At 44.2% G+C, this 13786-nt stretch overlaps 1 protein-coding gene across 1 annotated transcript in view; it reads right to left on the minus strand.

The window, feature by feature from the left end:
* LOC147626636 (protein LUTEIN DEFICIENT 5, chloroplastic-like) overlaps window positions 1-10152 on the minus strand; it is a 46399-nt gene extending 36247 nt beyond the window's left edge. Inside the window, exons 1-9 of the mRNA XM_086816700.1 lie at window positions 9619-10152; window positions 9110-9257; window positions 8737-8932; window positions 8560-8631; window positions 8269-8379; window positions 7996-8187; window positions 7731-7892; window positions 7369-7464; window positions 7173-7274 (exon numbers count right to left, since the gene is read on the minus strand). Of these exons, the coding sequence (XP_086672826.1) occupies window positions 7173-7274; window positions 7369-7464; window positions 7731-7892; window positions 7996-8187; window positions 8269-8379; window positions 8560-8631; window positions 8737-8932; window positions 9110-9257; window positions 9619-9778 (1239 nt within the window). The 5' untranslated portion in view covers window positions 9779-10152. The remainder of the gene's footprint in view (window positions 1-7172; window positions 7275-7368; window positions 7465-7730; window positions 7893-7995; window positions 8188-8268; window positions 8380-8559; window positions 8632-8736; window positions 8933-9109; window positions 9258-9618) is intronic.
* Window positions 10153-13786: the final 3634 nt, after the last annotated feature.

A 13786-nucleotide genomic window follows, 5' to 3' on the forward strand; every position in this document is an offset into this window, starting at 1 on the left:
TTCACTAGCCGGATCACCAGTATCACCAGCCCCCCATATACCGACGCCACACACTACCATCTACTTCACACATGACATGGCAGACATATACACTGGCAGAGTAGAGGATGGGCTCCTACTCATGGATCCCCTAGCATCTATGGATACCATTACAGCCCAGCTCGCATCACTCCTACACACGGCTGCATTACAGAGCTTCCCACATCGTGTACACTCAGGAGAGCCTGCGAGACCTGGGACTATGCCCCAGAACAGATGGTATGATGACGAGTGCAGAGCCCTATACTCACGACTCCGCATACAGAGAGCCTTGGGAGCCATCACAGAGCAGGAGTCGAGGAGAGAGATGAGGAGACTTACTCGCCGCAAAAGGCGGGCCTTTGCAGAGATACAGGAGCTAGAGATCTTTCATTTCTTCATGAGTAGAGATAGCCCTGTCTCATGGCGGCACTTCAGAGAGCCCCGGACCCCGACACCTATTGCAGACCCACAGACATGGCACACATATGCAGAGGGTCTATACCATGCCCCACAGCAGCCACCTATACCTCAGCCACAGGAGCCTCGACCTACCACAGCTAGCTTCTTTACCCACTCGATGGTACAGGAAGCTATCCGCCGCCTACAGCATGGACGGGCCGCCGACCATATGGGCTTGCAGGGTGAGCATCTCATATATGCAGTAGATTCTTTAGCTCCTTTTCTTGCACACCTGTTTAACAGGGCACTAGCAGAGGGTTTGCCTGCGGAGTGGACGATGCACACCATTGTGCCGATTCACAAAACAGGGGATATGCTCGATCCGAGCAACTACAGGACGGTTATGGTTGGCCACGTGCTAGCCAAACTCTATGGTGCAGTGCTGGAGCAGGAGCTTAGCTTATATGCTGAGCGAGCAGGTTTACGCTCATCAGGGCAGGCAGGCTTCAGGAGAGCTTTCTCTACCATTGACCATGTATTCACTTTGAGATGTATGATTGATCAGGCCAGAGTGAGGAAGAGAAAGCTCTATTGCTGCTTTGTGGATTTCCGCAAGGCATTTGACACAGTACCACGAGAGAGGCTCTTTCAGCGCCTGCAGTCTCTTGGCATACCAGCAGATATGACATGGGGCATCTATGCATTATATGAGCAGGTTTTTGGGCGAGTCAGATGTCCAGGAGGTATGTCCGAGACTATTGCTAGCACCATTGGTGTGAAGCAAGGATGCCCACTTTCCCCCACGCTATTTGGGTTATACATTGATGAGGTGGCTGACTTCATTACACGGGGAGGCGGAGATGGAGTTGATTTAGCAGGTACCTCAGTACATATTATGCTCTATGCTGATGATATTGTATTGGTGTCTGAGTCCCCAGGTGGTCTACAGCAGCATCTACATGCACTCCATGATTTCTGCACACAGAGGGGTCTTACTGTGAACCTTGGGAAAACCAAGGTTATGGTCTTTCATACATCGAGACAGGGCAGGAGTCAGCTGACATTCACTCTCGCAGGATGCCAGGTGGAGGTGGTGACATCATACGTGTACCTAGGGGTTATCTTCTCTGCAGCAGCCACACGCTTTACCATGGGTTCAGCAGCCAGAGCTAGATTGACACGGGGATATGCAGCATTGGCTATGCTAGAGAGACAGTGCCACCATGCGCATTTTCAGGAGCCCCGGACGAAGGGGTGGCTATTTGACACATTAGTCACACCGGCATTGATGTATGGAGCAGCAGTATGGGCGCCAAGCCTTGCTACTCATTGGTGGACACAGATAGAGAGACCACAGGCCCTCATGATGGCACGCATGATACGCAGCAAACCGTCAGTACCTCATGACATTATCCGAGCAGAGTTTGCTGCGCCTCCTATGATGGTAGAGGCCATATTTCAGACTATATGCCTGCTAGACAGATTCAGAGAGATGCCACAGGACAGATTATCATACAGAGCTTTTCAGGCATCTAGACAGTTGGCTGAGGCAGGAGACAGAGGATCATGGTATGCACAGGTCACACATTGGTTCTCACAGCATGGCCTAGACATGGATCATCTACCACCATTCCAGTATGACAGGGATGCACCACATATCCGTCTCTCTCATAGTGAGAGGAACAGAGTATTGAGACAGGATCTATGGCAGCTCTATACACGAGAGACATGGATATCGCCTACACAGCCTCTTCCACCGAAGATGCTATACTACAGAGATCACTTCATGAGTATCACTGATGATGGATTTATAGAGAGGCCTAGATACATGGAGGGCTTTTTACCACACGGCTCTCGAGTGGCTATTGGTCAGCTCAGAGTTTCATCACACCGATTGGAGATTGAGACTGGCAGAGCAGCACGGATCCCCCGAGAGGAGAGGGTATGCAGATTGTGCAGAGAGGAGGTGGAGAGTGAGGAGCATTATGTATGCAGATGCAGAGCATATACAGCCATCAGACAGAGATATCCCATTTTATTCAGAGAGCCACATTCCCTACGCCAGATCTTTGAGACAGCAGACCAGCGCATACTGGGGAGATACATTCTAGACATACAGCGCCACAGAGAGACATTATTACAGGCTCAGACAGCTCCAGAGGGGGGGCGACAGACACAGATTACTACATTTTTTCAGAGATCCATACCCCTCCCAGCCCCTACACGGCAGGGAATTACTCTCCAGAGAGCAGAGACACTTAGAGCCCGCAGGAGACAGAGGACACCTGGCTTTCGGACACCACGCCTATACCAGAGAGAGATGACAGAGATCAGAGCTCAGTTTCACAGAGAGGGTGCGGAGCGACTGGCTCGCTTCAGAGCACACCCAGGCATGTTCTTCAGGGAGCTGTGGACACCCCCTTCACTGATGTATACCATTTTATACCCCCAGTATGGTACAGGATGGAGCTAGCTAGGTTGCATATCATGATTGTATACTCCATGCATATAGCTTTGCATTCTCCTAGTAATAGAGCTCCATCCCCTGCACACCCAGATTCAGCTTTTTTATTCAGTACTTTTTCATTTTGTTGGGATGACAGAGGATACCCCATACAGGTACTCCGATTTGTCTCATAGGCCGAGTTCGGTCTTTTGGAAGACGTTAATAAAATCTTTCTTTCTTTCTTTCTTTCTTTCTCTCTCTCTCTGCACACGCACACCATGCAACACTTTCATCCTCCTTAGGGGCGCCCCCGCACGCGCCTACACCTACGTTGACTTCCTTTCCAAGCTCCACGTACTGAGATTTTTCTCCCACTAAGAAAATTCATTTTTTATGATTTTTTTTTGTGTTTAATGGGTTCTCTACCCAGGAAGTCCCCCAAAAACTGAATTATATAATCATGTGTGTCTCAGATTTCAGTGTGTTTTTTCTCGTGTGTAAAAGGGCCTTGATGTTATAAAAGGCTCCTTTCTCATGTCATTCCCTTTTTTGGTCAAAGGGAGGGTTGTTTTGTGTGGAGAGCCGACCTTCAACAACTTGTCCACCTCTTCTTTTAGTACAGCCATTTGCTCCTCTCCAAGTCTTCTCAACTTCTGACACACAGGCTTAGCACCCTCTTTAAGGACAATGTGAAGATCCTCTCCCTTGAACCCTCTAATTTCCTCATAAGAAGTGATGAACAAGTGAGGAAATTTTTGCCGAGGTGACCAGACATCGTACTTGTGAGCAGGAGGAGACACAGCTGAGGCAAACCCACCAGCGCCTTACCCAGAGCACCCATCAGCGAGGGGTCACCATTGAGAGAGCATGCCATATCAGACGGGCCTAACGTCCAACAATGCTATAATAGTCAATAATCAGAAAGTAGTTAACAATTATTTATTTAAAACATGTCCTAACTTGGCCTATAATGCCCAGCCAGGTGCAAACCCTCGACACAATAGCTCCAGATCTGGGACACACTTGAGCAGTATCGGAACCGCCCCCCTAGCAGTGGATGTGTCTCACCTCATAGATGTAGATGTGGATGGCATGGACACACCAACTACATGATCTACCATGCCCCAAGGCCCAAAGCCTTGGGACTTTACCTAGGCAACATTATTTTGTCTTTTTCGTCTGTTTACCAGTTTTTTGTGACACATAATCTTTGTAATCCCCTATGGTATTTTGAATACGTTTAATATAACTTTCTTTCTTTCTTCCCTCAAATCCTAGCGCATAGGCATCAGTGTTCTGCAATTGGTATCAGTTATATGCGGAAGTTACATGCGGAAGCTCTGGGAGTCTTCTTTTAGCCCTAAACACCATCTGGGAACATGCTGATGCAAAAATGCAAGAAGAAGAGATATAAGAGAGAGAGATAGCAGGGTATTCAGTATATTCATATATGTATAAAAAGGTACAGCGGTCTTGCAGCCCTTGGTTGCCTTCCATAAAAAGGCATAACACCTACTCTAAGCCTATGTCTAGACCCAGCCCCAAGCTAGGGCTGAATACCTTAAACGATGAGCACATATGCTTTATATAGCCCCTAGAATCTCTCATGGACTGGCCGACCTGTTGTCGGCCAGCTCCTGGACAAATAAATCCATAATATGCCGCAGCCGACAAGGATATTCCCTAGTCATGATTGGCCGACAGCCCTCTATCGTTCCATAAGGTACTCCTACCAATAACAATAGTATCTGCTCCAAAATCTAGTTCTGATCTTTACTCTTTATCTTGTTGCCTCTTCAGGATTAGCCAGTGCATGTCTTGCACATGACATCCCCCTCCACTAAACTTGATGATGGGATTCCAATCTATTTCTTGGATGATTGTCATCATCCCATCTATTCCTGGAGTCCCCTCTATGATCCTTCCTACTCTGGTCATCCTGCCTACTCTGGCAACCTTTTCACTTAACACCCAACCCGGTCTCCAAATCCACTCTTAACTCTGATGAAGATCTATGCAGCTATTCCATCCAGTCCCCATTCCATTCCTGCCCAGTCCCTAAACATTGTCTTTGGTCTTCTTTCCTGAGAAATGAGTCTAGCACTCTCACTCCACCCCTTGGAGGATCAACCTCCCCTAGAACCGTTGCCTGAAAGCCTTTCTTGGTGTGCCCCAAGTGGCACCCGACTCACAGGACTGCCATCTCCTTGGGCTTTGTGGAACACCACCAACCAACCTCCTGGGAATTCTTCCCTGTCTTGTGTTCCTTGCCTTGGGCCTCGTACTTGTGCACTATCCACCTTCATCTAGGACTGAATCAGTATTTAGCCTTGCTGAGCCTGATGCTCTGATACCAATGTTACATGCAGAAACTCTAGGAGTCTTCTTTCAGCCCTAAACACCATCTGGGAACATGCTGAAGCAAAAACGCAAGCAGAAGAGAGAGAAGAGAGAGAGAGATAGCAAAGTATTCAATATATTCATATATGTACAAAAATGTACAGCAGTCTTGCAGCCCTTGGCTGCCTTCCATAAAAAGGTATTATAACACCTACTCTCAGCCTATGTCCAGACCCAGCCCCAAGCTAGGGCTGAATACCTTAAACGATGAGCACATATGCTTTATATAGCCCCTGGAATCTCTCATGGACTGGCCGACCTGCTGTCAGCCAGCTCCTGGACAAATAAATCCATAATATGCTGCAGCCAACAAGGATATTCCCCAGTCATGACTGGCCGCGACAGCCCTTGTGTCCTTCCACAAGGTACTCCTGCCAATAACAACAGTATCTGCTGCAAAATCTGGTTCTGATCTTTACTCTTTATCTTGTTGCCTCTTCAGGATTAGCCTGGGATTAGCCAGTGCATGTCTTGCACATGACAGTATCACAACCTAGGGAATGCCAAATATTTTATTTTCATCACCCAACTGCATTGGTTGCTTAGTTAGGGTAGAGCCCTAGTTTCCAAGAGTGCACAAGTCGGGGCTCGGAAAAGTCACCATTTGGATTCTCTTCATCATGTCCAAACTTCACATATGAGATGGTACAATGGTAGTGCACCGGTGGTCCATATGCAAAGTTTTACAGGTGGCTAGAGTTTAGATAAAGAGAGTTCTCTACAGGAGGCAGTTGGCTCTAACACCATGTTGGAATTCATGGTGGATCAAAGCTAATCAAGATTAAAAGAATAATAGAAGCTTAATTAAAAGAGGAACTCAAGATACTCTCACAGTCCCACACCATTCTATTCATGAAATCTCACGTGAGGCCAAGTCCAACACATACAGCCACAAAGGCTCATCTCGATATCATTGCTTAGATCACACGTTTGACCTCATCCCTTACATCGCTCAATCTTATCTATCCTAGTCACACTCTATCCAACTCATCCAATTAAATATCCTACTCTCAAATCATTCAAACTTTTCACCAAGATTCTTTGCACAAAATCTTGGTGCACATACGTGCATGCATGCTGGCACCTGCCCCTCCTGGAGCTTATTTTTCAACAGTCAAGGGGTCATGAGGTGTGGTCATGCTACACGCACATATAAGCAAGATATTAGAGTGATGTGCACATGGGTTCCATTACATAGGCAGCCACGAGATCTATTCATAGTGGTATGTTACTTCCACAACCCCCTGCCCTATTCCCCCCTTCTATTGATCGAAGACAAGCAAGAGGAGATGTTACATGCATCAGCTACAAGTTCCAACACTTGAATGCATGTATAAGGCTTGGACTACTCATTTGGGTTAGGGTTTATAGCAGGAATCAGCCAGTGTTCTGAAAGAGGCTATGAAAGTGAGGCAACGCAATAGTAGGCTGCCTACCAAACAAATGCAAGTATGAACAGCCAACACAACTAATGCAACTTAACGCTTCCAACCAAGGGCAAAAGCTTTGAAGCTGAAAGGGCTAGGAGAAAAACCTGCAATGTTTTTGCTTGAAGACATGCAAATCATCTCATAAAATAGGCAAGGTTTGGAAGAAGCTCTCTGTGTGATAGAAAGAAGATAGTGTTTTGAAAGGAGTTGCAGTAGGCCTTAATTAAGAGAGAAACAGATGCTTTGCTGCAAGGACTGAAGTGACAGCCCACCCAAACCTTTCCCCTTATCCTTCCCTTCCTCTACTGCTTTTTCACTATCCTTTTTTTTCAGACTACCTGCTCCTATCACACATAAGCTTCAAAAAATATTCAAAGGAAAAAAACAGAGAAAGTGCAGACGTGCATGGTGAAAGTCCATGTGTGTTCCTTTATAAAAAAAAGAAATCATTCAGCATGCATCCAACACCTCCTGACCTTTGCAAGGAGATAAAATGCCCAGGTGAGCACTGCTGCAGATGTCTCATGGCCAGCAATCAACAAAGTCATCAAATCATCTCTCAACTGCTTGTTTGACACCTGAATTTGAGTCCATATATCTTTATCACAAACCCAAGATGTTGATGGAAAGCTTAAACATCAAATGCACATAGAAGGCCAGCAAATAACTTACATCATCACCAGATGCCAGCAAAAATTGCAAAATACTTGGATCTTTCTCATTCACATATTCTTCACTAAAACTCAAATTTTCCTCCTCAACCATTCTCTGCATTACAAAGATCAATGTCAGGATGACCATATGTCAATATTTCCAAATCATAGGCTTGGCATTAACAAAAACATGGTGGCTAAACAAAGATACCCAAGGCACCACAAAAGCTGCCCCTCACTCCAATAAAACCGCAACGCACTCCACAGAGCAAGGAAAAAGGGGAAGGATCACAATTCAAAAGCCCACACCAGCATCAAGGGCAGCACCTTCACTGGAATCTCAACAGAAATCCAACCAATCATCACCGTGTCTCCTCATACCTTACATTTGGCAATGATTTCGTCCAAAGTTTCATTGATCAGCTTGAGAGCGGCCCTCACTTTCTGTTGTTGTGGAGAGAGGTCTTTAATAATAGGAATGTTCCAGTACGGAATAACGGTGACACTTCGATACTCAGCTTCTCGCAAAGCTACATATACGGCCTAAGCAAAGCAATGCAACAAGTAAATCACAGCGATACTTCTACACACCAGATTAGCAAAAGAAAACAAAACTAAAAAGCAGGCATTAGGCAACCAAGTGTACCTCTATGATACCCTTATCATGGGACAGAGAATCAAAATCATAGTTAAAAACAGCCTTGCCAATCACATCCAAAGTTAACCGAGAAAACAATGATTCCATTTCTACATCATCACCATCACGGGCTGCAACGTCAAGTTTCTTGCAAAGGTGATCAGTGGTCCTACCGAACAGTCCCACCATTTCTGAGACATACTGCGAAACCCACATAAACATCAATAATGTCTACACTGTTTCCTACAAAAGTAAAGCTGCTATTATGAACACACTGCACACCTTTAGGTGTAATGCTGGCACAATTGCCCGTCTACGCACTCGCCAAACCTCTTGTTCGGCAGGTATAAGCCCCTTCCCCATTACAAATTCTAAGATCTCGGCAAGGATGCCCTGGAGAAAAATGCATGGTACCATAAATCCCCTTGACACAATGTAAAGATCATTTAATAAGTCCTATGCACAATTTTGCATAACTCTTTGTTATTGTGAGACTCAGACTATAAGAGATTGTGAGACAAAGTGACCTTCTAGATCATGACCCAAATATTCACCAAAGGTGCGAGTTGATACCTTTGAATACGCCTTTGAATTATCTTTCAGTAAATGCTTTGCTATTGTAGGATCCGAAATTATCAGGAACGACTAGAATCACAAAATACAGATGCATAACTACATGCATGACAAGAACCATTAGAGCACAAATATGCAGGCAGCCCACAATTTACATATATAACACTTTTACTATACCTTGGGACCGAAATTTAGCCTAAAAATGTGTCCATGCTCTACATAAAGCTTGTAAAGAAGAACAAAAAAAGGCTGGCCAATCAAATACTTCATGTCCCCCTTTGCTTCGGGTATCCGTTTGGCTACGGTACCATCAAGGCCTCGACCACCTATTCCAAAATTTTGCAGAAAATCCCGAAACCTTTCTAGTCCACTTCTGCAAAAATTGCAAAATGAACTTGAAAAATGACTAACTTTAAACTCAATTGTGAGCCTTTGCTTATTGATGAACATAACCACTTATCAAAAAGGATTTAGGATAAAGGCTTATTAATAAACATGACCATTTATCAATCACATGTAGACTAGGATCGATGGAAATGCTACAGCTTACTTGAGGGGGTTGGCATTGTCTGCAAGCTTAGTCCCATCGTTCAGTATGATGGGCCTTCCTACCCTTTTTGAAGCTGCACCATTGGTTTCCTCTTGAGAATTGCCCTCATCAAGAGAAGCATTGGCAACAAGCGTCGAATTCCGAGAGCCTGTCAAGATTGCAAGGTCTCAGAACCATGGAGGCAATTCACACAAGAACAAAGACCCAATAACTGATTCATGATGTAGAAGACACACAATCATCAAAGACAATAAAGGATTAAGGCTGCCCACGATGGAAGACCATGGCCATTCATTCAAGGGCCATGGCCATAAGTTCAAAAACATGGATGTTCATGTGATCAGAATGATCATTCATACAGCCATACATTCAGGAACAAAGCTGTTCATGCCATCAGAATGGTCATGGCATGGCCGTACAATTAAGATGCCCATGGCCTTCCATTTAGGATTTCCACGGGCCATTGCTATCCTGCCATGACCACACATTCAAAGGGACAACGGGCGTACACTGAGGACTGGTTTTGATGGCAAGCTTTGGCCCATAAAGGCAATTTCGATGCTTCAATTGCCAGTGAGCTGCAATTCTCGTGGGTCGCAGGAAAGGGGAACGATCGCACGCTGGTGTGGTTTGCGTGTGACAATGAGCAGCTGCTTGCAAGCCGGCCATGGCAGCTCGCAGTGATGATTTCTCAACAGGAACACACAGTATGCGCTTTGAATCGTTACACAACAGATGAAGACATGGTGGACCAACGTGAGTATTTTTCCCTCCTTGTCTTTATCTGCCATGGTATAGCATCTCCAATAAACATCAATGATTCCAGCCTCTTTGAGACCATATAGTGCCTTGCACACCCCTTGGGCACTATGCAAAAAAGAGCGAGCTGGAGATTTACACACGTCTATCCTAAATCTTGGAATTCCTAAAATAGGGTGCATGGGCAAATGGATGAGAGTGACTCCGATTCCTAAAATAGGGTGTATGGAGGGATGGATGAGAGAGGAATTACGACTCACAACCAGGAGCTCCCTTAAAACCCAATTCCACCACATATGCGTAAAGTCCTAAGGCAGGATTCACACAGGGGTGGCAAACAACTCCAACATGCCCAACACTCTTCACACATCTTCCCACACATACTTGGTAGCTAAGCCGACTGCCTTCTCATGGCTCACTTCAAAAAAAGAAAACCTTATATCACCTACATGTAGAGGGTAATAAAAAATAGGTCTATATGCATGGTTTTTGGTAATGTATGTATCAGAAGTATCATAGGCTTTTGTTATGTGACTTATAGCCGCTAATATGGGACCAAAATCTTTTTTTCTATTAATTAATTAGTGAGAGGGTGAGAGGGGACTTGAACCTTAGTGTAGATGTAAGCTGAAAACATTAGAAAGGTTTTTTTTCCTAGTTTTGACATGTGGCAAGGGGTAGGATCTCTCGTCAATTACCTCATAATGGTCAGTATACTTCTCCACCTAATCGACAATCTTCCTTCGTGTGGGGAATCAAAGTTTCAAATCTTCTTTTCGACACCCTCAATTTTATCAATCTCCTTCATCACAACAATGGTGTCCCATGGAATGGTAATAATGGTAATTCCATGGAATGGTAATAATGGTAATTTTGGTAATGGTAGTAATAATGTACGCACTTTCTTCAATTCAAATGTAAAGAACAATTTTAATACTACCAACCCAAGCAATGTACACCACCCTAAACCCAATTCTAGTCACAATAGTAATGCACCCACTCCTCGCTCTACCCAACCTCGTCCTCAGGGTAATAATGTGCCTACATGCTTCAAGTGTCATCGAGTGGGACATCGAGCCGACAAGTGTACCTTTCGTCCTACTCAAGTGGCATAACTTCACAATATCGAAGACGACACATACTATGATGGTGATGGTGATATGGCTCCGGATTGGACGGAAGAACAACTCAACATTGAAGAAGTGGGTACACAAAGCGAATCGGCAAGTACTTCAATCGCTCCTCAAAAGGCAGTTCGTAGGTTGCATTTGGAGACTCATCCTTCGTGTTATAAGGTTAAATCTGCATTTAAAGGCACATGCTACACGGGCACTCATGAAGTACATGACCTTGAGATACAAATTGGACCTTATAAACAAAAACGAAACTTTCTCATTACACCTTTGCATTCTAGTGACATCATACTTGGTATGCCATTTAGACATGAATTCAATCCACGTATTGATTATTCCATGCATATTATGGATTTCACACATAATAGTACTCTCATGCAATTAGTTAGTGATCGTTCTCTTAAGATGTATCCATTATTGTCCCATACCCAAGCTAAACATGCACTTCGAAAACAATCACGTGCATACATGATTTTAGTTAATGAAGTGCAAGCATATGAAAATAATCTCACTCCCTTTTAGCAAGCATTCATGGGGCTAAGTTTCAGGATTGTTTTGTAGATAAATAACCTCCTACCTTACCTCTTTCATGTCCAAAAGACCATACTATAGATATTATTCTAGGTAGCCAACCACCTCATAGAGCTCCTTTATCATACAAATCCTCTTCAACAAAAAGAAATAGAACGCCAAATTAGAGAATTATTAGACAAGAAACTTATTCGACCTAGTAGTTCTCCTTTTGGTGCACCTGTTCTTCTTGTTGAAAAGAAAAATAAGACTTACTGCATGTGTATTGATTATAGAGCTCTCAATAAGGTCACAGTAAGAATAGATATCCCATCCCTTGTGTTGATGATTTGCTAGACAAGCTTAAAGGTGCATCTGTCTTATATTGTTGAAATTATTCACATCATTTGGAATTTATGGATATTTATTTTATGTGCAAGCAAGACTGATCACCTCTAACTTGTCACATATTTTGAGCTTATATTGTGAATGTCAGTGCAAATCAGTAGCAGGGTTAGTGTGCGGGATATGCATGGATCCATTGGGCTTGCTTCAACGGAAATCTATTGACGCATGGCACGTGGCGATTATTTATTCAACAGTGGATGTGCATATTAGTGTGCAACATTTTGATATACATTAGTTCTATTTTATGAGTGAACCTTAGAGTGGAGATCCATATTTTTGGCTACATGTATTTTTGGCTCTTACTTTTTGTATAAAGAAATATATTTAAATACACCATGAAGAGGACGTGAGCCACTCTCATGGTGGGGGAGATTTTACCCATTCTTGTGTCGCGTGCATAGCTTTCTTCTATTTTTTGAGCTTGAGTATTTCTTTCAAGTTGATTTTTAATAGAGGACCCAACCGTGAGCTTCCAGTATTGGTATCAAAGCCAGAGAGCCAGAGAACACAGAGAATTGTGTCACGTACTTTTCTTATCAAAGATTTTAAAAAAAGTTGTGTATTGGGCACTCAGACCTGTTGTCCTTTGCGTGAAGGTGAGAGCCGTCGGCACGGAACCCAAGAGTGACACCAATTGTCAGAGTGCCGCCTAACTCTGTGTCTACAGAGTGCACCCTAACTCTGTGTCTACAGAGTGCACACTGCACAGTGGATAGAGCACCGATCATCACCGGCGAGCCAGAGAACACAGAGAATTGTGTCACGTACTTTTCTTATCAAAGATTTTAAAAAAAGTTGTGTATTGGGCACTCAGACCTGTTGTCCTTTGCGTGAAGGTGAGAGCCGTCGGCACGGAACCCAAGAGTGACACCAATTGTCAGAGTGCCGCCTAACTCTGTGTCTACAGAGTGCACCCTAACTCTGTGTCTACAGAGTGCACACTGCACAGTGGATAGAGCACCGATCATCACTGGCGACGACGAACACCGACCACACCAGATACAAGCGAGCATAAGAGGCAGCCTAATACAGCCTAATACAAGCGAGCATAAGAGGCAGCCTAATACAGCCAACCGCAAGCACCGGTAGCAAGCCCAACAACCAGCAAACAACAACATCGAAGCGTTGGCAACAAGCCCGACCACCGGCAACAACATGTCAACAAGCGCCGACAGCAGCGAGCGACGACCACTGGCAACAACGCCAGAAAGCAGCAGAGGCGACAGCGTGCACCGACAACTCACACCTCCCAACACACCAACGTCGGTTTCTCCTAAGAGACAAAGGTAAGACCATTCTCTTCTCCCCTTTATACCTAATCAGTTTACCCTATTCAATGTTATGTGGGATTATTTGAGGGCTACATGGCATTCTGTGGTGAGCCCATGAGGAGAAGAAGAAACTAAGAGAATAAAGGAGAAGAAGAAGAAGGAAGAAAAGGAGAGAGAAGAAGTAGGGAGAGAAGAGAAGAGGGAAAAAGAAGAAGAAGGAGAGAGGTAGAAAATATATATATATATATTCAATTTTTAACTAGCCTTATTAAAGGCTACTACTGAGCCTTTTTAAGGTCACCTTGCAAAATCCTTCTTAAAGGCTTCTTTTAAGCTTCCTTCACATAGTTTTGGTTGGGTTTTCATCAGCAAAAATTTAAATCAACTTCCGGCCTTATTGCAAGGGTTTCTTGTGACTTTTTCCACACCTTTTTGAATGAGGAAATTTTTCTTGGCTTCAACAAGTACCACAATTAATATGTATTTACTAATCACTTTCTGTGTCCAAGATTGAGATTTTTACAGATGTGATCATAATTCATCTCAAAGTGATAACAAGCCAACATTATCAAACAAATAGTTTCTTCCACATTCTA

The sequence above is a fragment of the Cibotium barometz genome, chromosome 22, assembly GCF_041138505.1.
Source record: "Cibotium barometz isolate CiBa-2024 chromosome 22, ASM4113850v1, whole genome shotgun sequence".
In the NCBI taxonomy this organism is placed as follows: domain Eukaryota; kingdom Viridiplantae; phylum Streptophyta; class Polypodiopsida; order Cyatheales; family Cibotiaceae; genus Cibotium; species Cibotium barometz.